Source organism: Ambystoma mexicanum, chromosome 5p (assembly GCF_040938575.1).
Source record: "Ambystoma mexicanum isolate Mex_15411 chromosome 5p, UKY_AmexF1_1, whole genome shotgun sequence".
Taxonomy (NCBI): Eukaryota; Metazoa; Chordata; class Amphibia; order Caudata; family Ambystomatidae; genus Ambystoma; species Ambystoma mexicanum.
The window spans coordinates 1,157,592,247-1,157,619,517 of record NC_090930.1 but is presented as its reverse complement, the minus strand read 5'-3'; the positions used below and the strand labels follow the sequence as shown (position 1 = coordinate 1,157,619,517).

The window sequence follows — 27,271 nt, the reverse complement described above, 5'->3', positions numbered from 1 at the left end:
CTTGGTAAAGAAAAAAATCAGTATCAGTTTCGTTTCTGATCTGTCTTTCTTAGTAGTAACCAATCACTGGTCTCTGGGTCATATTGCCCCCAGCCAATGACTGCCCTCTCCCTAAGCCCCTCACCATGCAGCCATCCTCAGATTTGGTAGCACGTAAAGTGGCAGTATGACCGAGTGTTCGGATGTGAATCCATGCCAGACCCATGCTGGAGAACAACAGTTACAGGTAAGTAACTTGTTCCTTCTCCAGCATGGGGTCTGGCATGGATTCACATGCTCATGAATACAAGAATACATAGCAGTACACACATGCACAACCACAGGAGGTGGCAAGGGTCAACATTAAGCATTACATAAACTCAACATTAAGCAACTCTTACCTCCTCACCAGGCCCACCTTCAGGGGAACAGGTTGCGCAGCACTGCTTGGCCGACCCTGGACTCCTCTCTGGAATCCCGGTTGACGCAGTAGAATCTTGTGAAGGTGTGCGTCGACCTCCACGTAGCAGCCCTGCAGATGTCCAGCAGGGGCACACCAGACAAGAACGCCGTGGTAGCACCAATCGCTCTGGTCAAATGGGTTCTCAGACGGCCGGGAAACGGTTGGTTTGCCAACCGGTGACAGTGCATGATGAGGCCGGAGAGCCATCTGGAAATGGAAGCCTTCAAGAGGGCCTTCCCTTGGTTCATAGGTCCAAAGTTCACAAAAAGCTGTGATGTCTTCCGAAAACTCTTTGTGCGGTCCACGTAGAACTTCAGCGCTATAGCTACATCCAGCGAGTGCAAAGTCCTCTCGGCCGGCGACAAAGGCGATGGGAAGAAAACTGGCAACACCAAGGGCTCGTTGAGATGGAAGTCCGACGGCACCTTGGGCATGAAGGAGTGGTGTGTCCTCAGCACCACCCTCATCTCGTGGAAAGTCAAGTATGGAGGCTTGCAGGATAAGGCCTAGATCTCTCCCACCGTCGTGCGGAGGTGATGGCCACAAGGAACGCGGTTTTCCACGACAGGAACTTCAACGATGCCGAATGCAGAGGCTCGAATGGTGGCCGCATGAGCCTGGTCAGCACCACGTTGAGCTCCCACGCCTGGCCTGGAGCCTTCACCGGCGGGAACGATCAGAACAGTCCTTTCATAAATTGCTTCACCAGGCGATGAGACCACTGAGGGATGACCGTCCTGTAGTTCTGGTATATCGGAAAATAGCTGGCAGATGTATCTTGATGGACGCATGCGCAGGTCCAGCCTTGGCCAGCGACAGTAGGTACGGTAGCACTTGAGGGGCCGTAGGGGGTTAATCTTCTGTGCACGGCACCAGACAGAGAACCTCTTCCACTTGTGTCCGTAGCACTTGAGAGCGGAGGACCCCCTGGCCTTTGCAAGAACCTCTCTGCAGTCCGCCGGGATATCGTACCCTCCAAACTCTAGTGCTGCAGGAGCCAGGCCTGCAAGTTCAGCGACTCTGGGTCGTGATGAAGGGTGGCATCTCCTTCTCTGGAGAGAAGATCTGCGTCCATCGACAGTTTGACTGGTGGGGCCGCTGACAAGTCCAGAAGGTCTGGGAACCACATCGGTCTCGGCGACGCCAGTGCAAGGGGGATCATCCTGCACCGGAACCCCTTGAGTTGGTGGACGAGTTGCAGTAGCAACGGCAATGGGGGGAACGCATACAGGAACAGGCCGTTCCAGGCGAACGAGAAAGCATCGCCCATGCTCCTCGGCTGGGGAAACCTGCTGGCGAACCTCTGGCACTTGGAGTTCGTTGCCGTCGCAAACAGGTCGATCTGGGGTTTGCTCCATCGTTGGAAGAGTCGATCCACTTGATCCTGACAGAGTTCCCACTCATGGCACGAGCGCAGCTCCCTGCTGAGTGAGTTGGCAATGGTGTTCTTTATCCCTGCTAGATGAAAGGGTACCAGAAACATCCCCTGGGCAACGGCCCAATGCCACAGATCCTGGGCCTCCTTGGATAGGGCTGGGGATCTGGTTCCTCCCTGCTTCCGGATGTAGAACATCGTGGTGGTGTTGTCAGTGAAGATCCTCACCACCTTGCCCTTGAGGGACGGGAGAAACGACCTGAGGGCCCAGAACACTGCTTAGAGCTCCAGGATGTTGATGTAGAGTGGCCTCTTCTCCGGGAGCCAAAGGCCTCTTGCATGAAGATCTCCGGTGTGCGCTCCCCATCCCTCCAGGGAGGCATCCGTCGTCACCGTCACCTAGTGTGCCAGGGTCTGAAAGTCTGTGCCCGCCGCAAGATGCGCGCGGGTGGCCCACCACCGAATTGCTTGGCGGAAAACCTCATTGAGTGGGATCTTGTCCTCGAAACTGCCTGCCGCTTGCATCCAACGGGCGTCGAGGAACTCCTATAGAGGACGCATCCGTAGCCTGCATAAGCGTACCAGGTAGATGCACGAGGACATCATCCCGAGAAGGGACTTGATGGACCTCATCCCTGGCCACGTCCGTGGCCAGCAAACGCTGCACTTTGCCCAGGATGGCCTTCGTCCTTTCCTCCAACGGTGAGGCCAATCGCGCTAATATATCAAGCTTGGCTCCCAGAAACAGCGCAACCTGCGACGAAACGAGGTGGGATTCGGGGAAGTTGATGGAGAATCCCAGGTCCGTGAACAACCGGACGGTCTTAGCTGTGTGCTCGACGGTGAGTTCCCTTGTTCTTGCTTGGATGAGCCAATCGTCCGGGTATGAGTAGACGTGGATCCGCTGCAGGCGCAGCCACGCCGCCACTGGTGACAGGCACTTGGTGAATACCCTGGGCGCCGACTTCAATCCGAATGGAAGGGCCTTGAACTGGTAGTGCCGGTCCTTGGACCATGAACCTGAGAAACTTTCGGTGTCCTTTTAGAATGGGGATGTGAAAGTACACATCCTCCAAATCCAACGACGATAGGAAGTCGCCTTCCTCCAGCTGGCCCAGCACGTGCTGGAGTGTGACCATCCAGAACTTCTGTGCCTTGATGTATTTGTTTAATCAACGCAGGTCCAGGATGGGACGCCATCCTCCTGCCTTCTTTCTGATGAAGAAGTATCTTGAGTACACTCCGGAGCCCTGGAGCCTCTTTGGGACGAGCTTGATGGCTCCTTTCTTGAGCATCACCCTTACTTCTAACAGCAGTTGAGGGATGTGGTTTTCCTTCCTGGCCACGGGAGGAATGCAGGGGCACTTTTTTAGAAATTTGAGAGTGTGCCCGTGGGCCAGGGCATCCAGCACCCAACAGTTAGTGGAGATGGACTCCCACACGCTGATGAACTTCGCCAGCCGGCCTCCCACCGGGGTGCTCAGGTGGGGGCACGACGCTACGGCTGGTTCAGTCTTGCTTGGCAGCGGCCTTGCTGCCTTGGCTTCCCTGGCGACGACGGCGAGATCCACCTGACTTACCTAGTCGGTACGTCGAGGTGCCACCGCCGAATCCTTTGGAGGCACCTTGCTTGCCTCCGGAGTTCCGAAAGGGCGGCCGTCGTTGCTGCAGAACTCCCAAGGCCCGTCTCCATGTCGGTCTTGATGGCCTGAAGTGCCTCATCCACTGTCTTTCCAAACAGATTGTTCCCGTCGAAGGGCATGTCCAAAACTTTGGTCTACACGTGTTGGCGGAAATCTGTCGCCTTGAGCCACCCCCGCCGTCGAAGGCAAACTGGCGGAACCCGGTGTCGGCAGTGTCTGTGGCTACCTTTATGGCGTGGTCTGACGCCACCTCACCTTCCTGTAGGATCTCCAGGGCCTCTGCCCTATTGTCGTCCGGTAGGAAGTCCAACAAGGGGGCGATCTTGTACCACAACTCCCTGTCGTAGCGGGCCACAATCGCTAGGGCGTTGTCCGCCTTAATCGTTGTCGACGCAGACGAGATGACTCGCCATCCCATGGCATCCAGTTTCTTTCCCTCGCTGTCCGGTGGGGAAGTTTAAGTTGAAGCCGATGCCCCTGCCGTTTTCTTCTTGGCCGCCACCGAGATGACCGAATCCGGGGTCAGCTGTGCCTTAAGGCACAAAGGGGCGGCGTCAGGGACCCGGTACTACTTCTCATACCGGTCCCTCTTGGCAGGCGTCGTGGACGGGTTCTTCAAAAGAGCAAGTCCCTCGTCCCAGATGTCATCCAGCAACAGCACCGCAAGGACCGTCTTCCTCTTGGCCTTGTGCCGTTGGTAGAGGAAGCCTTCCTTCTTCTGTTCTTTGGGGCAGAGCTGGAAAATCTCGGATGCCCTGGCAATCATGGCATGGACGGAGCCAATTTCGTCTGGCGGGGAGGCCCGAGGGGGTGGTGATGGAAGGTGATGGCCCATCCCATCGTCACCACCGTCGTCGTCCGTCCCCATCGTGGCCGTATCTGTTCCCGTGTCATCCCTAGGATCAGGGGAAGGAGATGGAGGCCGCGAGGGCTGGAAGGGCGGGGGTGGATGAACTCTCCTCCTCTTGTTTGGAGGGCTTCCCGACGGGCCCGGTTCTGCTGGGTCATCTGTTGGGGATCCAGGCAATCTCGTCCTCATCTCCGTGCATAAGTTTTGGATTGCCATCAAAATGGCCACCGAGTTGTCCTGTGGCTCGAGCGCGATGGTTGCTCCTCCTCCACGGTAACCTCGTCGGCGCCACCGTCGCTCTCTTCGTCCTCCTCGTCGGGATTCCTCCCGTGTGACCGGACCTCCTCGAACTTCTTGTTGAGGCCCTTCACGACTTCAACCAGCTCCTCCTCGGAGGCTGTATCTGTGTCCGTAATGGCCACCGCCCCACCCCCTCTTTTCCACCGGGGTCTTCACGGGGGTCTTCTCATTGGGCTGAAAACAGGATTCCCTCCGCGGTGGCAGGGAAACTATGGGCCCCGAGGTCGCCTCCACTGGGGTAGCCTCCACAGGCTTCGCCAGGGCCCCCGCGACTACCTCGATAGAGGCCTTAGCCGGGTGAATCAAGGCCTTCACCACCTTTTGCGTGCTTGAGTCCTTCACCTTGGGGGGAGGGTCACCTCCTCGCTCCACCTCGGCTGGTTCCTTCGAGATCGACCAGGGCCTCTCCAGAAGCTTAGCCGGGTTCTCTGATTTTCTCTTCCCCGAGCCAGAGCGTTGGCTCGTGGTTGATGGCGCCGGTGAAGGTGCGCCCTGCCTGGCAGCCGAGGAGCCCGACTGTTCGGCGCTCCCGGTGCCCGCGGACTTGCGGTGCTTTGCCTTTTGTTGGGCCCCCGTCGCCAGAGCACCCTCACTGGACTTACAAGACCGCTCTAACTTCTTCTTCTTCTCACCTGCTGGGCTCTTTCCTTCCAGCCAGTTGGCGAGGCGGGTCCGACGATCCCTCATAGTCGGATCTGTCATGTTCATGCAAAACGCACAGTCCTTCTCCACGTGCGTTTTGTCTTTGTGAAGGCAGTAGAGGCATCTCGAATGCTCGTCCTCCTTGAACACATTCTGTAATCCGCATCCAGAGCAGTTCCTAAACAGCTTGGATCCGGGTGTCTAGCTTCCCTTTTCCTGGGCCATGTCCACAAGGTAGGCCTCAGAAACTTCTGGAATCCTTCTAACTCGATGAAAACTTTGCCCTTGAAGGGTTTAGAAAATCCAAAACGGATCCCTGTTAATCGAAAGTAGAAACGGTGGAGCTTGAGGCTCGATTGACCGAACAATTAGATAAAACACTTTGAAAAAACGCAAAACGCAGTAAAAGCTCGAGAGCTATAGCACGAGGACTCGCGATACTTGAACGTGTGGTAAAAATCTGAGGATGGCTGCCAGGGGAGGGGCTTAGGGAGAGGGCAGTCATTGCCGGGGGGCAGTATGACTCAGAGACCAGTGATTGGTTACTACGAAGAAAGACAGATCAGAAACGAAACTGATACTGATATTTTCTTTACCGAGGATTCCAGCCTGACGACGGGGAATATTCATGAGCATGTGAATCCATGCCAGACCCCATTCTGGAGAAGTAGGAACAGGTTGTGTGTCAGTGCCCACGCACGCAGTGCCTGCGCCTCTGCAGACAGAATCAGAGAGCGGGTCCCACCCTGCTTGCGAATATAGAACATGGTGGTGGTGTTGTCCATGAAGACGCGAATGACCCAGTTCAGCAATTGTGGCTTGATTGACTCCAGAGCAGAAAACACTGCCCTCAGCTCCAGGACACAAATGTGTAGGGCTTTTTCTTTAGCTAACCGCAGGTCTCTGGTGTGGTATTCTCCCGTGTGAGCTCCCTACCCTTCTAGGGAGACATCCGTCATAACTGTTACCTAGTGTACAGGAAGGTGAAAGGGGGCTCTTTGAGTTAGGTTGAGATGCCGGCCGCTCCATTGGAGGGCTTGTTAAAAGGAGGGTGTGAGGTAGTTTGTCCTCCCAAGACCCTGATATTTGCTGCCCATGGGCATCCAAGAATTCCTGAAATGGTCTAAATCGAAGTCTGCAGTGAGGGATTAATGGAATTCAAGAGGAGATCCTTCCCAGGAGGGACATGACACAATCGGCAGGCGTGACAGCTGCTGAACTTTGCTCAAGATGGTATTCACCCTCACATCAGAAGGCGTGTTGAAGCGTGAGCCTAGGAACAACAGGTTTTGAGCAGGACATAAGCAAGACTTTGCAAAGTTCACTGAGAAACCCAGAGATGTTAGACATAAAATCATCTCTGAGGTGTGTTGCCTCGCAAGTGGAAGTGATGGGGCGTGCACCAAGCAGTCGTCCAGATACAGTTAAACATGAATGCCTGAACGTCGCATTTGGCGACCATCATTGGTGTTGATTTTAGGCCCAAGGGCCTGGCCTTGCATTGGTAGTGTTTTCCTGCAACCTTGAATCAGAGGAAACATTGCTACCGCTGATGAATGGGACCATGAAAGTATGCATCCTATAGGTCTATAGAGAAATGGAAGTCCCCTTTTTTTCAACTAGTCTAAGATGTGCTGAAATGTTGCCATGAGAAAGGTATTTGAGTCTTCTGATGTCTAGCATGGGTCTACAGCCTCCTGACTTTTTCCTCACCAGAAAGTATCTGGAATATACACCAGTGCAAAGCAGGTGCATTGGTACAACTTCAATTGCCCCCTTTTTTAAGAGAGACTGCACCACTTGTAATAACAGCGATAGGTGTTTTTCTACCTTTGGGACAGGAGGAATGGAGGGTAGGGGCCCAATAAGCTCAAGGGTATTGCCTTGCTGAACGATGGAGAACATCTGCTTGCCACTGGTGATGTATTTCCAATGACCAACAAAGTTGGCAGCCCGCCCTCCCCATTGTGGTGTCGAAGTGGGGGGTTGGGGCCAGAGCATGGTCAGGCTTGCTTTGGCTTTGACCTCAGGAGGAGATTCCTCATCGTGACTGGTTTCCTCTACAAGAAGACTGCGATCTTCCTTTATAACCCTCTTGGGAGTGGCTGGTGTGGGCCCTGCTCCTCTGCCTGATCTCAAAAGACCCTGAGCGGTGCTTCAGCCCTTGGTCCCTCTATTCCAACTTAGTCAAAACGCCTTCTCCAGGATCCATCTCACTCACTGGAATCCCCATCGAGCTCCCAGCGACCCCCTGACGATCCACAGTCAGAACATCTGAGTCAGTGGGATAAGTAAATGCCATTGTGCCTGTCCCCATCCGCCATAGAATAGCTTTGGAAACAAGTCCCTTTGTCTCGTCATTCCATTACACCCACCTTTGGTCGTCAAACCTGAATTGGATATCATGCCTCTGAGTTGGCCTTGTGTCTGGAAGGAAGGAAAACTCTTACTTAACTCTGGTAAAACTGTTGTAGGATTTTAAATCTTTCACCAACACAAGCCTATTGAATACTACTAGGCCTCACTATTCAATATAATTGCATTGCCCTCTGCCACAGAGTTATTCTAACACCATGAACATGCTGCCCCTGCCTCCGGCAGGTATTCTCCTATCCATCTTAGTCTTAGCTAAGGCTTATTGCGTAACGCCGATCCAACCTACCTGCACCCCTTGCAACATCTCCTGCGCATACTCTACCATAATGCATCACAGTACATTACCACTACCCAACCTCCGCACAGACACACATCCTTCTAACCCTTACCTTAACGATCCTACACTGTGGCTCAAACACTTCGCAACCAAGCCCACTCCTAACCAACCATGCACACTGCCACTCAGGAATGCTAGACTCAGATCCAGACTGCCTCCTATCCCCTGTGCCCAACGCCATCATACCAACACCCCCTGTGCCTCTACTCAGACCTCGCCTAAACCGCCCACGACTGCACCTAAAGAACTTAAAGGAGCTCTTATCAATTCCAGATCCCTTACTGCTTACGCCCTCGATATCTCTGACCCCATCACCACCCAGAACCTCAATTTCATTGCCATCACAGAAACATGGCTACACGCTGCTTCTGGTCCGCTCCTATCCCTCGCTATTCCTGACGGATACTCTATCCTGAGAAATGACCGCTTATCCAACCTATCCAAAGGTGGTGGCGTTGCTTTATACATAGGGACAATATCAACATGAGACCGATCCCTAACACTCACTGTAGTTCAGCTGAATCTCTATCAGTGAAACTCTCACTCTCACCTACCAATACTGCATCACTTCACCTTATTTACAGACCACCCAGCCCCCTCTCTTCCTTTGCAGAAGATATCACAACCATCCTGTCCAACAATACTAAGCCAAATTCACAAGTGTTGCTGCTAGGGGACCTGAATCTGGGACTGTCTGACCCAAAGGATCTCATGGCTACAGAAATTGCAAGCATTGTGTTAACCTAGGCTTTCAACAACGCAACCGCAAACCCACACATAACAAAGGCAGAACGCTTGACTGAATTGTAGACCTGAATTGTAATCCTACAATAAGCTCTAACTCAGCCTGTGCCTGGTCCGACCACCATGTCATTACCTTCCAGCTACCAGCCACCTCTCCCAGCACTAAACCTACTATAGCCCCTTCTATTCCCACCAGGAATAAAAAGGATATCACTAGGGACAAGCTACTCCCGCTTATCCTACCCATTCTAAACAACTGTGCCACAGCCTACAATGACCCTACGGTCTTAGTGGACTTGTTCAACCAAACTCTGCTTAAAGCTATTGACACCATAATCCCACTTAAACTCAGGAAAGCTAAACAACAAGCTCACCTGAATTCGTGGTTCACTCCACACCTCAGAGCTCTGTGCAAAGAAAAACGTAAGGCGGAAACACTCTGGAAAAGTCTCCCTTGTGCCTCTAACAAAGATAACCTCTTCATCACATCCCTTAACTACAAGGAAGCGATTATACAGGCAAAAAAAGAAACTTACAACCTGCGTATCTCTCAAGCTGAATCCAATACGAAGGAGCTATTCAAAATTCTCAAAGAATTAGAATCCCCTTCACCCATAACAGATACCTGCAACAAAGACAGCACCTGGTGCAATAGTATCCAAAATGCTCTCCTTTCTAAAATAACCACCTTACAAGCCAAAATCAATGCCAAACAAAACTCTCTCCATTCCAAACCACTTGCACCTCAAACGACCACCACTTTCTCCCACCTTCCATTTAGCTTTTGTCCCCTTAGCATCCACAGAGGTTGAAAAAATTATCAGTAATCTTAAACCTTCCAACTGCCAAGGGGACTCCTGCCCGGCACCTATCATCAATGAATCGGCTCATGACCTTGCTCCCTTCATTACCACATTATCAACTCTTCATTTCAATCTGGAATTGTTCCCAACAATCTGAAGGATGCATGGGTCATCCCACTGCTGAAGAAACCCACACTTGATCCATCCATGCCGACCAACTTCAAACCAATCACCACAGTCCCGTTCCTCCTACAAATATTAGATAGAGTGGCCTACCTCCAGTATCTGGAGACTAACAATCTACTTGGCACAAGACAATCTGGTTTCAGACCCAGGCATGGGACAGAAACAGCTCTGTTAGATCTGAAAACTCAAATAGATGACATAAAAGATAATGACAAACTAGCCCTGCTACTACTCTTGGACCTCTCTGCAGCTTTCGATCTGGTCAATCACCAGATCCTATGCCAACATTTGAAATCTGCTGCCCATTTTTCAGAAAATGCCACCAACTGGATCAGATCCTTCCTGGACAATAGACTCATGAGAGTATTCTCACCCACTGCATCTGCGACCCATCGCCGATCCCATGCGGAGTCCCTCAAGGGTCGTATATATCTCTTACGCTCTGCAATGTTTTTAACAAACCATCGTTCGATGTGCTTGACTATCTGGGAGTCAACTACACCAACTATGCGGATGACACCCAGATACTCATCCCCGTCACTGGTGACTACATTGCAGTGCCAAAGCCCTGAACGACGTATAACAAGTTATACAAGCTTGGATGGCTCACCACGAGCTCTGTCTTAATGACGACAAGACAGAGCTCCTCATCCTTGGCACCCAACAAAAACTTAGCAAACTGGACCCTTCCTTCAGCACCTTCAACATTGATGGTAACTCCATCAAAGTGGCTAAAGAGACCAAAACCTTAGGTATCTACCTTCATTCCACACTATCCCTAAATCGACAAACAAAAGCAGTCGCTGCAGCCTCGGCCTACACGTGTAAGTTGATTACAGCTTGCCGCCCATTCCTCTCTACCCAAAACTGCATCACTCTTGCCAGAACGTTGGTGATGTCAAAACTCGATTATTGTAACACACTTTATCAAGGCACCAAACAACGTAAACTTAACAAATTGCAGATCTCCCAAAACAATGCTATTAGAGCAGCCCTCAATATTCCCAGGTCAGCGCACATATCTGACAGTACAGTGGCTCTCGGTCGCCCAAAGAATCTCGCTCAAATCACTGACTCTCACTCAGAAATGTGTCAACCATCAGGCCTCTATCTACTTAACTTCCCTCTTCTCTCAGAACATTCCCGCACGGACTCTAAGATCTGCCCAAGCACAATCACTTACTATTCCTAAAGACAACTTACAGACTGCCGGAGGTGTTAGCTTCCCAGTCCTTGCTTCCAAACTTTGGAACTCTGTGCCATTGTCAATCAGAAATATCCCGTCCGCCACGCTCTTCAAACACAAAGCCAACCTCTGGCTATCCTCTACTTCCCACCCACTACTTGCCTAGCCACCTGCTCCACTACCCCTGAACTACGGGCATTGTTTGCATGAATAGTTAACGCTACCTGTACCCGCTTTTATGCTCTTATGCCTATTGTGGACCTCGTGACCTAAGAAATGCACCTGTGTGTGAATTTAATCTGTGCCTGTAACTGTATTAATGCCAGTATTGTACCCTGTGCCCTTAAGATATGCGCCTGGTTGCCCTTGGGCCTAGCGCGCTATACAAATAAATAAAATACAAATACAAATAAATACGTCTGCGGATGGTAAGAGGATCTATAATCCTTCAAAGGTCTTAAAAACCTTGATTTCCCTGATCGAAAGGACTGGCAATGCTGTTGCAGAGTACCCAACGAATGCACTCTTTCGGTGTCAGCGTTAATGGACTGCAGGGTTTGATCTTTCTTCCCAAACAAATTGATGCCATCAAACGGCAGATCGAAAAATTTGGACTGGGTTTACGGCTGGAGGTTTGTGGCTTTAACTCAACCTTGATGTCTTAACACTGCACCGTTACCCATCTGGCAGAATCCTGTATCCACAATGTCGACAGCAGTAGACCTGATGCCGATTCGCCCTTGTGCACCAGTCTGAGTGCTTCATCCTTTTTATCCGCGGGAAGAAAATCGAGAAACGGATTGAACCACAGTTCCCGGTCGTAGTGGGAGAAGATTGCTAGTGAATTAGCCGCGTTGAGGATAGTAGTGGCTGTAGAAATGACCCTCTTGCTGAAAGCTTCTAGTTGTTTGCCTGCGAAGAACTGACTGAGCACTTCTGGGCGGTGGCTGCGGACACTGAATCCGGGCATGGCTGCGTGCGTAGACATTTGGGTGCAGAATCTGGGACCTTCTTGGGTGGCGCTGAGAATGGATTCCTCATTACCAGAAGGCTGTCCACCCACATGTCTTGTAGCACTGGAATGGCCATCATCGACTTTCTGGTGGATTCCAACCTTTGATATAGAAATCCCTCCTTTGTCTGCTCCTCGGGAAGGAGTTGAAAGAGCTTTGCTGCTCGCTACATGAGGGCATGAAAGGAGACAATCTCATCAGGAGATGAATCTCTTGTAGGGGGATCTGCTGGCTCACTGTCCCCTGGCAACAGACCCTCCAACTTGTCTGTAGAGTGAATGTGTGGAGAACCGTTTGTTGGATCGCCGTCATCGCTGCTGGTGTCTGTATCTGTGATGGTGACTGGTCGCAAAAGTATAGCCCTTGGATGGGTTTCGGAGGGTGGTGGAGGAACCAACCGTTCCTATGCAAAAAACACATGGGGCTGTGCTGGAGAAGGCAACAGTGGAGTTGGGAGCTGTTGCTGAAGTTCTGAAACCAGTATCTGTAGAGTGACAGAAGGAGCTACAGGAGCCTGAGAGGGAAGGGGGGAAAATGGAGAAGGCTGAAGCGGTCCTTGCTTAGGAAGGGAAGGGCCTTGCTTCAGAGCTGGTGGTGGCATGTCTGGAAGGGTACGCACAGCCGCTTCCTAATCATCAGAGAATGCCTCCTCTGGTGCCTCCATTTCAGATTCAGCACCCTACTGTAACAGGCATACAGGGGACTGCAAGGTGTGCATATGGAGCCAGTGAAAACAGTGGCTGAGCACAAATAGGCCTGGGGAGGAAAGACGATGCTAACAAGACATTCCTGTCCACAGCAACTCCCTTTGGAAAAGAGGCAAAGAAGGGCCTCTGAGCAGGCGTGGTGGACGTGCTTGATATAGAGATAGGTCTAGATGACGAGGTAATTGGCATAGTGTGTTCAGACGTAGATGATTTGGTGGTTGACGATTTGGTCATTGATGAGGTGGTTGATGGGACTGAAGTAATGAATTTGATCGTCGACAAGGTGGTCGATCGAGTTGTCGATTGGATGATGGGTGTTGTCGTTGAAGAGGATGGCGTAGACTGGACAGAGGAACTGTAGTCGTGGATGAGCGTCACTTCTCCAAAGAGTGCTTAGATGACGAAGCCATTGACTAAGGCGTTCTCAGCGCTGTAGTGGTCAGTGAGGGAACCGTGAGCGTACGCGAAGACGACAATTATGGAGCAGCCCGAGGGTGTGATCCATGTTCCTTTTTCACCCTCTTCCCTGGGAAGATTCTTTGTGGGACCTCAAACTCTTTGATGAGGCAGTGTGCCCTAGGGCTCTGCTGTGCCTGGCAGAGGCATAACTATGGACAGAGTCAGAGGCCTTGGCACCTTTGTTCAACCAAGCCACTAACCTCCGGTGGCGGTCCTTGCAGGTTTTGAATGAAAACGACTGGCAGATGGTACAGTTGTTCAAGTCATGGTCCGGGTACAAACAGTAGAGACATTGCTCATGAAGATCCTTGATGTACACGTTCTTTAGGTGACAATTCGAGAAGAACTTAAAGGCTTGTCTTCCTCATGTCTGTCATGATGTGCATAGACTCCTTAAGGCCTCAAAACAAGATGGAAAAATATACAGCAATCCCGAAGGCAATGGAATGTGCCAAACATTCACACCAGCCGGCAGGAAGCAACACAGCACCAAACAAGATGATAATATGCAAAAAAACAAATCAAATATATAAAACATCTTCGAACATCTGAAGAGAGATTTTTCAAGGACTCCCAACGCTTAACGTGCAGTAAAGAATCTGAAGATGGCCACCAGGGGAGTAGCTAAGGGGACCCGTCTAATTGCTTGTAGGCTGTATGACCGAAAGATTACTCTTATAGAGCACTAAAGTGACAAGTAGTTTAGAAATGTAAAGGTAAACTGCTTTAATGTTAACGCACCCTTCGCCTTGTTTCTATGTTATATAATTGCAGAGTTATGCTAAATCTTGTTTTGTATCTAAAATGTATTTGTAAATATTAGTTGCATTTAAACCATGGAGACCAGACATGGCCTGACATGACATGACCTGGCATGCCCTCCAGATAGCACAATGACTCATGTCATCAAGTCTTTGTAATGGTTTCAGTGAATCATTGATTTGAGAAATAGGACATATTTTCTTTTTCTCCCTCCATTTAGGTCAACCAACTCTTGTGGACTTAATTGCAGGCATAGTTCAAAGGTGTCACTTTAGTGCAAGACTTTCCCATCAAGGTTTGGCAATAAAAGAAGAATATAGCTTTAATCATCTGGTTAGTACAGATGCAAATCTCTACCCCCAAGGTTGATTTCAGCATGCTGGAATTTTATTGTACATATTTACGAATAGCCTCTCAAAATTAGCTACCAAGGGCAGAGGCTGGTTTGCTCTGGGTTGAAACTCTGGTCAACTATTTTGTCAGCTCACTAGAGGGCTGAGATGAAAACAGGTGTTAGCCAAGCCAATAAAAAATCATTGATTTTCTACACATTCAACAGTAAGGTATCATGTTTGCACCATGCGTCGGTTGCAGTCTCTCAATAAAACAAGTAGCTAGTGAGAAATGCAAGTCATGATTAAAGCAAAGTATTATTGTGGTGCCTTCCCACTTTAAACTTGAGGCAGTTACCATTTGTCTTTGGCCATTCCCCTACAATATGACACCAAAGAAGATCTCATGCTTGGCATGAGCATTGCTATCTTTTTAAAATATATTTTTGTAGCCCTCGGCCCAAATGTGGCTGGTCAGGTATGGGGTTACTTACAGGCATAGTTATTATGGTGTTAAGGGGAGTTGGTCAGATAGGATAGACAAAATAAAACAGTCACAGCAAAGGAATTTAAAAAGACCTTTATTAAAGTGTATGTGATTTGTATTGTGTTCACTAGATTTAACTAACTGTACCAAGGTGTCGCCACTGTGGGGATCACCTGGGACCTTCACTGTCTGAAGATAATGGCCACGTCTCCCCTGCCAGGTATTATAGACTAGACTTATCTGTCATGAAGAGAATTATGCAAAAGGACCATTGGAAGGAACGGTTGGGAGAGGACTGAAAAAGGAGAAGTGGTTTATGTGCTCCCAGTAGGCCGTGACCTTAATGGCCTACTATGGCCCAAGGGATCTGTGAGCTGTGTCGCATATACCAACCGCAACCCGGTAGTGTCCGCAGCCCAAACTACATGTGAGGAGCAGCCCTGGCTCCTATATGGCCTAGGGAGATGACAGTCCTGGGGCCAGACCAGGTGGGCCTAACAAAAGGAGATAGTCCTGTGCCACCGGTGGCCCGGGTGAAGATGTGCCCTGACAACGGGCCAGACCTGTGGGGGCCAGAGAAAAACAAAGCCATGTGTGGGTGGCAGCCTATGTGAAGGGGATGTAGCCTTTGTTGGGAAGCCTGTCTGCCTCGGGGCAGGCAGTGAATATTCTTGTACCTGACTGGCACAGGCATCATTTGTGGGCCGCCTGTACTGGCAAGGAGCCAGACCGGGGGTAGGTGGCTACTGAATTTACCTGGACAGAGGCATCAGCGCTAAGGGCAGTGTGCACCCTGTTGGGCACCCGGAAACGTTGGAAGCCCCACCCAGCGAGGTGGAGCTTGGGAGGGGCCCAGTCGAGGACTTGCTCGCCACAGAAAATTCCCTTACCGGGAGGGCCCTGCGTAATTGTGGAGCACGGCTCCTTTATATCTGCACCACAGAGGAAATCCATGTATTACTGCCAAAGAAGAAAAATAGACTGCTGTAACCTGGGAAATAAATGCCATGGAGGAAAACGGAACATGCATACTAGCAAGGCCACTGTCCATGGAAGAGAGGTAGTTTAGCCTATGGCAGCCACCCATCGCAGAGCAGCGGGTTGCATCTAGTTAAAAGTGGATGTTACCATAGCAGCAGGAGAAAATAAAGGTAAAGTGTTATAAACTATTGTATATAGACCACGACTTATTTCCTGAGGGCATTAACCATATAATTAGGGCAGACTGCAGCTATCAATGTTTTTTAAATGGAATGGGTTTAAGGAACAGGGAATTAAGTAGGACAATGAGGGTAGTCCAGGGAGGACAGGGGAGTGGGGCTTATTCAAGGCCAACTAGGTCAGGGGTTGCCTGGAGGGGGCTATCCTTTAACCTCAATATATGGTGCAACCATGGAGATGGAAAGTCTGGAGGATGGGCAAGTACTAGTAATGGTAGGTTCTGCTAGCCTGAGTCGTGTTCTCAATATAATTGCTTGCAAAGGCCAAAACTCCCACTTACCGTAATGTGCCATATTACTAGCATGGAACCCAAGATGTAACCCATCTCCTGTGAGAAAAAACATCTTAATTTTGCAGGTTGCTCAGTGCCCTTTCCTGTCCAGCTGGTCTTGGGGGTGGAGTTTTTTCCAGTGTGGTTCATCCCTGGCCTTGGGTAAGGAACTTTGTATGCCGCAGGTCAGGTGAAACACAAAGGTTACATTTTCACCTCTGAAAGAGAAGCTGAAAGTCACATTAACAGGACCAGAACACCACCCAACTGGGGTTTGAGAGCCAATGCATATCTATGTGTAGGTGCATGCCCAGCACTTAAATATGCATGGGTGAGTTGGTTGGCTGCGGGCCACTTTCTAACATAGTATTCCTTCCCATGCAAGCAAGTCTGCTCTGAAAAAATTGAACTTGTGTCAAGAGGGGTGCACCTCCCATTTTGTGGCCCCAGCCGATTGAGAATTCACCCAAGTTTTTTACCAGGCTAGAGGAATGGCATACCAATAGTCTACTTATTTCCTTTGAGTAAAATGTTTCCATTATTATTATTTCTTGCTGATGTTGAATAATTCTGTTGCAAGGATGAGGCCAAGTTAAGGATTTGAATCTTATTACCAAACATGCAGATGGTTGTTCTAATTGGCAAGACTGTGATCATTATATAGAGAACAGTCTAATACAAGAAAGTAATTTTTGCTTCTTGTCTTCTATGTATATTTATTGTAGAGTCTGTGTAATTGTTTTTAGACTAACTATACATTGCCATGGTAATATGCAGCTGCAGAGAGACAGTGCCATGGTGCTCCTATTCCTCTAGCATTGGGAGAAAAATGAGGGTATTGTCCCAGTAAGACCATGAGTCATTGCTGTTGGATCCAGTTCCTGGGGGTGGACCAGTGGGGGAGGATCACCTGGGCAGAGGAACGCGGGGTTAAGCTCGAGGAAATACCCCAGGTGAGACACGGTACCATCACGGGGGAGGATGGTGATGGGAATGAAATCTCTGAAGCTTTTATAAGATAGTCCCACTCATCTCTTCCACCCATTGAATCTTCCTTACCCAAAGATGAAGCCAACAACCCATTCACATCTGGTAAACTTGTTACAAACTCCTGTTTTCATTGTTTCTTATCCGGATACCCCTGGACATTCCTTTCCCCATTCCTCTAGTTATTCTGTCCCGAACACCCACTCTACTTGGGTTAGGGACTACTATTCCTATAATCCCCCTGGTTTATTGCACAATCCCAGTTATTCCCGTCTGCTTCAAGAACCCTACCAAGCCCGTCTCTCTGTCACTTTCCGAGCTCCCAGGCTGCTTTGACAACTCACTACCATTCCCACAATCCTCCATATTCAGGTCATGATGAGTACTCCGGTCATTCTGGTTTATCTTGAAAACCCTCAAAAACCTACCCTTCCAAGATCACCCCAAACCCAAACACGAAAGCCATAATCCCATGTGACACCTCTTTCCCTTCCAACCCTGTAGGATACTTTGGCACTCCAAACCCGCGCCCCCCCCCCCCTATTCCGACACAAACACTTTTACTAACACTTTTACACACCGATGACAACAGACTAATGTAAACCCTGTCCACTTGACATGTCCCAACCCCGGCATCAGGCAAAGTCGCAAACTCAGGCAATTAACCTGAATCACACACACCTGACGGCCCTTTCCTTTCTCCACAGGGATAAAATGTGGTGCCAGAGAGCACAGTACGAGCAAGGCGAGCACGGCAGACAGCACAACGGCACAGCTATGCAGGCGCAGCAGTTCAAAAGAAGGAGTAAGGCGCAGGAATCGAGAGGGTAGTGAGAAAAGTGACCTTGCCCTTTTCAACCCAGGCCTGCGGAACCATCGTGGAAGAGAGCCTAAAACCGCAAACAATAGCAGGCGTGTCTTGCAGCAGATGTCAACGGTACACGGGGCAATCGTATGTCGATAAGCAGGACAGAGGGAAGATCCCATGCCCGCGGTACCGGCCTTGACTCCAGGAAAGCCAAAAGCCAAGCGCTTCATGACAGCCAGTGAGTCGAGGGGAGAATCGATAAGAACCGGGCTGTGTTGAGTGAGAGAATGGCAAAGTGGCAAATTTTAACCAAGTTTAATGAACTGTGTAAAGAACTTTAACAAGTATTGAAGGGGAGACCATCTGCAGAGGGAAGCTGACACCATGTGGGTGCTAGCTCGAGAGACTCTGGTCGAGCCCCATACGAGATAAACTACAGATACCAGAAGACCATAGGATAGCCAGCGGAATAGGTCAAAGTGGTCTCACTGAGTGTCAAGCAAAATCCCTGTGCAATCGAAAGATTTTGATCTATAATGTGTGTGTGAAGGCAAGGGAAGTGCATCCCGCATTGAGAGAAAGCAAGGGAACAGAATCCCACATATACAAGCGAATGTGAAGTTGGCATGAGTGAGCCCGACCGAGGGATGCTGACGAGAGGGGCAAAGTCTAAAGTCCTGAGAAACGGTGTGCTGACAGCTGTGAACCCAGCAGAGGTATGTCCACTATGAACTGTTTGAAAAGACATTGAGAAAACAAGGGAAGTGAATCCCGCTAAAGAGATTTGAGAGGGGTCCGAGCCCGGCAAAGGGAGATCCAGAGGTGAAGTCATCACCCAATCACTAGCAGTCAAGAGGGGTCCGAGCCCGTCAGAGGGAAATCTAGGGTTGAAGTTCTCACCCGGTGTTCATGGAGAAAAAAAGTGATACATGAAACTGTTGTAAACAATTGAGAAGGGGCAGCGCCCAGAAGAAGGGGGCCGCAGCAGTGAAGCCATCACCCAGCAAACATTGGAAAGGAACCATCATTTGTTAAAGGAACATTTGTTTTATTATTTTTTGAAGACCTCAGGTCCTCGAAGGCAAGAGACTTTCAAGGAAACGAGACTTGGTCATCGACGGTCCGGACGGCTGCCATTAGAACGGTCATCTCGTGCTGGAGAAGCCGAGACTGTACTGTGCTCCAAGCTCCTATCTTACCCTGTGTGCAAAACATGGGGAAGGAAAATCCAAGCCACTGCATTCTGACATATTATTTGAGAACACTTTTCTTTTCTTGAGAACTATGCCACACCATTTTTTGTACTAGTTGTAAGGTTTGGCAATAGGTTTCTTAGTATAGGCCCTTTTATTTTGACACAACGCCACTAGGACTGCCTTATTTTTCATTTGATGGTCGAGTCTTCCTCCCATTTTAGATTTAGGTTTAGATTAGGCATTTTTCAACCTGCATACAGCATTCATTGTTCTATAAACACCCTTGAACTGTGATCACTTGTGTCTGTCTTACTTGCTACCACCTCGAATTCCTCACAACATCCTCAATGTTTTCAGTGACACAGTGTTACTTAGGGAGAGAACTGCTTGAACAGCATTTGCCTGAAAAAGGTACTGTAGCACTAAGGACTCGAAACCCAGTATACATTGGACCTCATTGCGAGTTTGGTGGTAATTCTGCCATAAATCACCCTAATTAATGCAAAAATCGATTACTGTTACCGCCACTTAGTCCATGGGGTTGCCACAGGATTACAAGTAGTGGCAGGGCGGTGTAATTCCCTATTTTTGGAATCTATAGGACTTCATGTTTTTTTGTGGCAGATTACTGTACAGTAAACCTGCTGCTTTTTGGAGGTAAATTGGAGGCTTTACACCTCCAGCAACATACTGGAGGCGAATCCGCCACTTTTCCTCCAGTGACCAAAAAAAGTGGCGCTAATGGAATTACCTCCACTTTTTACCAGCACCGCTAAACTTTGAAGTAAGCCTTCTCTTTTTATTTACTGATCCCAACGTTTTCTTACCTTTCATTAATCTAATCCAACTGCAACATAAGGTACACTTCTAATTTGGAACTGGCTGATGTGCTATTGCCAAATTTAAGTACCAACGAATTAGGTAATGGTAAAACCGGTCATCAAAGCGCTTAGAAGCAGAAGGAAATCGCGATGAAGTGCAATCTTAGAAAACAAATTAAAAACGATCAAACTTTACGTTTTGGATATTTGATTTATACAGTGTTCCCAAGATTGGTGTTATCATTGTTTGACGTTTGCATCAGAAACTAAATTAATGTTTGTTTTTAATATAGGCATGCACATTACCCTTTACCTAGCGAGCATCAAACTCTGCCATGGACGCGCCCTCATATGTAGAAGCACAAGGGAATCCTCGGACCTCTGTGGAGGGACCTCATGACTTGTTCACTCTCACCTACCCACAAGCAGTCGAATCTCGTCCAACCTGGGGGCTCTCTGTCAATTCTACATATCAGAACAAGTTCCTCACTTAACCACCTGTCAATCCCTACAAAGACTCAGGGGAATGGGATAGGCATGTTTATAAACAAGGGAAAGGAAAGGATGGGTGTGGGTGCTGGAAGTATGTGGTGGTGGTAGTGCAGAAGGATTTGACGGTGCAGGAGATGAAGGTACAGGAGGAAGGGACGAAAAAAAGAAAAGGTTGGAGGAGGTGAAGAGAAAGTAGAAGAGGTTGGAATAGGTGAAGACAGAGAAGACAGCGCTAAAACAGGTGATGAAGAGAACAGGCAGAGAAGGGGTAATGAGTAAGGAACTGTAGTAGTCGCAAAGGGCAGAAAACAAGGAAGGATGTTATGATCTAAGTCTTGTATTGTCACTGGCCAGGAGTGCATGCCATTGGAATATTGATGCATGAATGATAAGCAGCTCAGGAGAATGTTGAGTGGGTCTGCGAGTGAGTGTTCTATGAATGCCAGTTGGGGGCCTGAGCTGGGTGTGTAAGGATGGCCAGTGGGTCTCTGTCCATATATCTATCTGTCCATGTTCCTGTGTTGTCTACCGTGGCGACCAGCGATGGTACTGTACATATGAAGAGAAACTGGTTCTTGTATATCTGCAAATATGTACAATAAAGATGGCCTGAACAGGACCTTATGGCTCCATTGGAGGTGTAGAGACAGTGAAATCCAGGGAGGAAGAGTTTACAAGCTTATCCGCTGTCTGGAAGAAGTGGGAGGTGGAGTGAGCACATGACAAAACATCAAGGAGATTAGACATGCTCGAGGGCTAGTGCTGAGGTGCAGCGACAGACCCATTGGCATAAGTGGGCATCCAGTCGGAGAGCAAGGAAGGAAGGAAGGAAGACTGTCTCGGGAGGATAGGTCAGGGCAACTTGCTCGCCTTGGAAGCAAGACGAGACGGAGCAACACAGGTTCGATCCCAGAGTCAGTGCTTAGAAACCTCTGGGTATTAAGCGAGTTATAAATAACCCATCATAACATCGTCATAAGACATTGTTGGGCAATAGTAGGTTAAGGAACCTGAGTCAGGTCAACGACCTAGAACCCAACCAGGCTCCAGTGACCCTCCTTGCCTACCACACCTCTGAGAGACACTGTGGAACCTGCTGCAATAGCGCCTGGAGCTTTAACATTATATCTGCTACGCCCGAGCAGTGTCTACAGGGTGAGGCCAAACAGTGTTCAGGACATCACTGCCAGAGAGCAACTTTGCACTCAAGACGGTCTGTGAGACTGGGGAGTGTGTTTTGGAAATACCTTTCGGGGCATGAAGACTGTTTGGACATTCTACCTCTTTTGAGTTGCACAAATATTCTACATAGCTGCGAATAAACATGTCAGAATTTAATTCACATGTTCTGACGTCCGTGGAATCCAATTTGCTTATCGCCAGTCGGATCTACGTCGTTTTCCTCTCTGTTTGGCTTTCACTTTCAACATTTGTACCATATTCACCATTACGTATTTATTTAAGTAAAAGTTCGATGACAACAAAAGGAAACGAAATAGCAATCATCGCTCTGCGTTAGTATTTTTGCCTTTAAAACAACATAATTAAGGCTTACCACATAACTTGTTATTTACAGATAAATTCAGACAGATATCAATACCTTTATTTTCAGTATTTATTTGTACAGCAAATGCACAACAGGGAAAACAGGTCTGTTGCTTGGGTCCCCAATATATGATACGATATAGTATATGTCATTTATAAAGCACCTACACAAGCGTTTCGAGGCGCGACAGTGGTGGATTGTAGGCCACTGTCTGTGCAGACTGACAGTATGGAAAAGTGCCAATAAAAAGGAGGAGATATTATTTATTAATTGTTTAAAGGTATGTGCTGAAGATGGCTCACAAAGAGATGTGCCTTTAGGGAAAAAATGCTGCAGTGTGTAGTAAAAGTATGGATGTAGCATGCCTTGATTCACAGAAGCCCTGTTTTACAGGAAATACCAGTAATCCGCATCCATGCCTTCTTTGTTGCAGTCCTTGAGAAGGGCTCAAATAATATACCACTAATTTGCATCCAAACAGGAAGTTCTGGTAGCTTGACTGATTGAAACACATTTTTTGTAAGGCTAACTTTTTTTGAGGGGACTTGTGATTAAACTCTCTGGTGCGAGGACTTTTAAGAGTAAGGACTGTGAGGGGGTAGACCTTTTGCCGTATATTCACGAGAATTAGAAGCCTTCTGAGACTATGAGGAGTGGCAACCACTTGGAACCAATAAAGACAGGCGATTCAAACAATATCACACATTAGTCACATCATGAAGAGAGCATCAGCTCAAGGGAGAAGGGATCAATCTAAACAAAATGCAATAGTGGAGCATTTGTCACACCAAGAGCTTTCTGATTACCCCAATCCTTTTGCGATAAAGCCGCGCAGTGGAGCTATGCGCGTGCCTCTGAGCCCTGAGCTTCTGAGGATAAGGGGAATGTCCCTTTATCACTAGGCTCCCAACCCCTTCTCAGCCAGATAAGGAGAAAAGGAATTATTCTTAAAGCTTTGCATGAGTAATTTCATTCTGGTGACAACCATTAGGAATGCAGGCTGTCAACACCCTGACTACAAAGAAGCATGGTGCTCTTGCAGAATCCTAGACCGCGCGGAGGATGGAAAGGACCAGACAGGTTCCTCATTACTTCCAGATTTACATTTTCTTATTGATTTCCAGGAGAGTGAAGGGCCTAGCAAGAGATGCTGTCGACACAATTACATCAATTGCGCACATAAATCAGTTCCATATAAACCCGTTTATATTTCACGCTTATGCCGCCTCACATTGTCCTTGTGCAGCCCCACCATAACCCGTGCCCACATGGCACCAGACAGGAGCACATTAGGATGCAGAAACGTTAGTGACATAAGTGGAGGTTTTCCTAGAACAAATTAATAAAACCTAGAAACACAACCCAGGAGTGCGCCATCCTATCATTTTAAACTACCTGTTCCGGATTGTAAATATAATCTCCCAATTATGCCACCTGTACTAGAAGAGGTAACCAATACGTGGCGATGCACAAGGCACATCCTCACATTGACTATACTAGAAGTGTTCATACTAGAACCCTTACATTCCATACCCTGCCAATCAATTCAGTTAAGACTTGTAGCACATTTAACCAGGCTGTCCCGGCCAATATTGGCCCTGAAAGACCAACTGAAAGCCGATAACAGCTTGTGCAGCGGCGCTGACACAGGCTATAAAACAATTAGGAACCCGGCAGCTGGTAATGAGGATTTGTACTTTGCCTCTGGAGCGGACAGTGGAATAAAGTGAGGAGGCCTTTCAAAGTTCACATTCATGCTCTTCACATACTCGTTCAAATCCTTCACACCATCCACCGCATCCACAATGCCCTTCATGACGCCCAAGTCACGCTGTGCACGCCCACAGCATACTGTAACACCAACATCGCACACCCTCAGCCGTACTCTGATGAGCCCTGGCCACCCTCAGTTGTGTTATACCTACGCCCAAGGCCAGCCTACAAACACATTTATCCTCGCACTGCACACACTTGGTTTTCTTTCTGAACAATGCTATGCACACAGAGAGCTACGCTTTTCATTACCAGAGAACTGATCCATTACATAGATGCAGGGAACACCAATACAACACAACACAGCGGTCCAGCAATGAAACTGGAAGGCACTGGTAGCTATAATCCATCTCCAAACACTAGACCAGGAGTAGACTACTTTACCAGGCATGTAGAAAAGATTCCCTGAGGGGAAGGAACTATCCGTGATGCTGCTGGGCGACCCTACAACAATAAACAGAGCTTCAAAGGTATATTTTGTAAGGTAACGGGATATAGCCCATGCAAAGGAAAACCATGCAGACTATTAAGCATGTTTTTCGGACGGACTAACATGAACATTAACCAATTTATTGTATCTACTAGTGCGCGATATGGTTATGTTTTCGTGGGATATGCATAGGCCACCTCTGCTACTTACACGACTTTGTGGTATTGTAGCTTGGTGCACACAGCACCAGCCCATACTGATTATGAGAGATGTTTTTTCACAGCTCTTTAATAATAAGAGAAAATCAGACCAAGGTGATTTTATTTTAGAAAATAGAAGGAAAGAAATTCCTCTTACCTTGGTTGGAACGCGTGCTGTTAGGATAAAGGCCCGACATGACGCAAGAACCTGTGGAAGCAAATTTAAGAAAACAATAATTAGAAGGTGCATGTGTGATTTCGATGAAAAGTTATTAATAGGAAATCAAAAATTACTAGGCATAGGGAAAATAAAAAATTGTAATAACTACATACAGACTATTGTTCTTCACAACATGCATTTGGGGTTTCCCCCTTCCTAAAATACATGTAGGGTAAATTACATCAATTTAGACAACCAACGTAAACCATGCACACAAAGAGAAGTCATTTATCTGTAACACGCAACTCGAGGAAAGCCAAACCTATTCACTAGCACCGAAAACATTCCATGGCTACATACGGCAGAACGACAATTTTTCTAAGAAAAGCTTGTTTTTCACTGAATATACAACCATCGCACAACAACATGTAGCGTGGCAATGCCTAGCATTATATATAACCAAGTAATTTTGACTGCAGACATTGTCAACTATACGGGGTTATCACTTGTTTTCAAGGAACTATGCTAGGTTGGCCAGCGTTAGCTCTAATCAGGTCTGCCTATAGCACTGCCCTGAGTTCTCTTTATCATCACTCCTTGTTAAAGAAGCACGTCACCACAAATGATTCAAGTACTTTGAAGCTTCCCAGAGGGAAGGGTTGTCCGATTAGAAGAGGTATGGGCTAAGGCAGGGGGTGGTCTTACCACGACAATGCAATGCCACTACCTAAGGGCGGATTGCAAAAAAAAAAGTAGTCAACATTCCCAGTGGCCCTAACCCCCCATTTGTTTCTGTCCAGTATCATGTCACAAACGCGCGGTTCCAAGGGGGCATCTCGGCGCTATATAAAGCGGTACAAACACATACTCCATCCCAAAATAATATGAAGGGCAAATGGGAAAAACTTGAACATAACTACAGACGACATTAAGTGGGCGAAATACTGACAATATACCAAGGATATATCTCTCTGTGCCAACTTCAGATTGATACAATTCAAGATGCTGAATCATTTACCCATTATGCCCAGCAAGATCAATAAATTCGATCCTCCCAACCAGGCTCATTGCCCCAAATGCAATTCCACACAAGCAGACTCGCTACATATGTATTGGTCTTGCCCCCCCAACCAGACAATTCTGGGAAGAAGTGTCCAAAACACTCAGTGATATACTGGATATACCAATCCCGGCCACACCATTGAAGTACCTCATATGTGACATTGGTAAAGTTCCACTTAAAGTGCGCAGGCTCTTCTCGGTGGCGGGCACGGTGGCCAAACGAAACATATTAAGGTACTGGAAAGCAAAGCAGGCCCCATCCATCCAAACATGGCTCAGAGATCTGATTTCAGTGCAAGAATGCGAAGAAGAATATGTTAGAGGGATTGTGGTGATATGTAGGCCAAAGGACATCTGGGCACCACTACTAAGTTATCTTAAGGACTCACAGGAGGATGCCGAGAGTGGTACCCCACCACCCAGTCTGCACTGAACTGTAGCTGTGGCCCCGGAAGATAGGTGTTGCTTGTGAACTGCTAGGATATACACAAATTGTAATGTACCATGCTTATATTGTACTGTAACCGTCAATTGGAAAATAAAGGTTAAAAATAAAAAAAGTTCTTTGAAGCAACTGCAATGTTTTCAGCATTTCCTAAAATGGAGAAATCTGTACAACCTTTAAGCAATAATCGTGCCATCAACACGCATACCAGTGATTGTCACATTTAGGAATCTGGTTGGGGAGAGTCAAGAAAGTCAGGCGTCCAGGGGGAGCGGCCCCCTCAGATACAATCCTCGATTGCCCCAGGTCGATCTCCCGTTCTCATCCTCCTATGCCAGGGCAGAACACTGGAGACTACAGATACAGGACAATGGTATTTACTGCAACAGTGTTAGATTTTCTCACTGCTATGTCACTAACCACAGCATGAGGAAAACAGTGAACTCCGACAGCACTAAGCAGATTGCACAAGCAACTGAGGAGCCTGTTCGCTGTGTGGAGTACACGCTAATCACACACAGTGTACAGCTGGGATCAGGAGAACCCACAAACCGCATACATACATATCATGGGGAATTGAGCTGCACAGCCACCATGATGGCCCCACCCGACTCCAAGATAGAAGCAGGAGAGTTTAAATTCTCGGTCATCGTCCCTAGTCAAAGCCAAGTTCCTACTGACCAGGTAGAGGGGAACCCAAAAGGCATCAGAACAATGATGAGAGGAGGTGAAACAGATGGTAGTTGGGGCAAGGAAACCATGACCAATCTTCGGACCCACAGTTAGTGGGGAAAATGACAATCCAATCTGGGGCCTTATTGGGGCATTCAAGACAGTGTGAAAGGAGGTAGAGGGAACCTCTTGAGTAAGTTAAGACAGTGATCCAGAGAGGAAGTCAGGTACTAGAGGGAGCAAAAGGCCACATCCTGCGAGCTCAGTCGCTGAAAGGTCACCCAGCAAGGAAAGCATACTAAAGAACAGTTGCTGGGGGCTATAGCACAGATCCCGTCAGGAACCAGTGATTGCTAGTTGTAAGGGGAGTGTTGATAGCCAACTGGGGGCAATGGCCCAGACCCTGGCAGGAGCCAGTGATACAGAAAGGAAGAGGAAGAGCGAGCTAGCTGTGGGATCAAGACCGGGAACGGAGGCTCTTGTCTGGTGAGTGAGAACATTTTCATTCTGACAAGCGCCCTATTGTCAAAAGTGTTGGCAAGG

General features: G+C 48.2%; 1 protein-coding gene across 1 annotated transcript in view; it reads right to left on the bottom strand.

The window, feature by feature from the left end:
• CARMIL1 (capping protein regulator and myosin 1 linker 1) overlaps positions 1 to 27,271 on the bottom strand; it is a 1,545,633-nt gene that overhangs the window by 1,072,794 nt on the left and 445,568 nt on the right. The window contains exon 3 of the mRNA XM_069613644.1: positions 24,547 to 24,597. Coding sequence (XP_069469745.1) covers positions 24,547 to 24,597 — 51 coding nt within the window. The remainder of the gene's footprint in view (positions 1 to 24,546; positions 24,598 to 27,271) is intronic.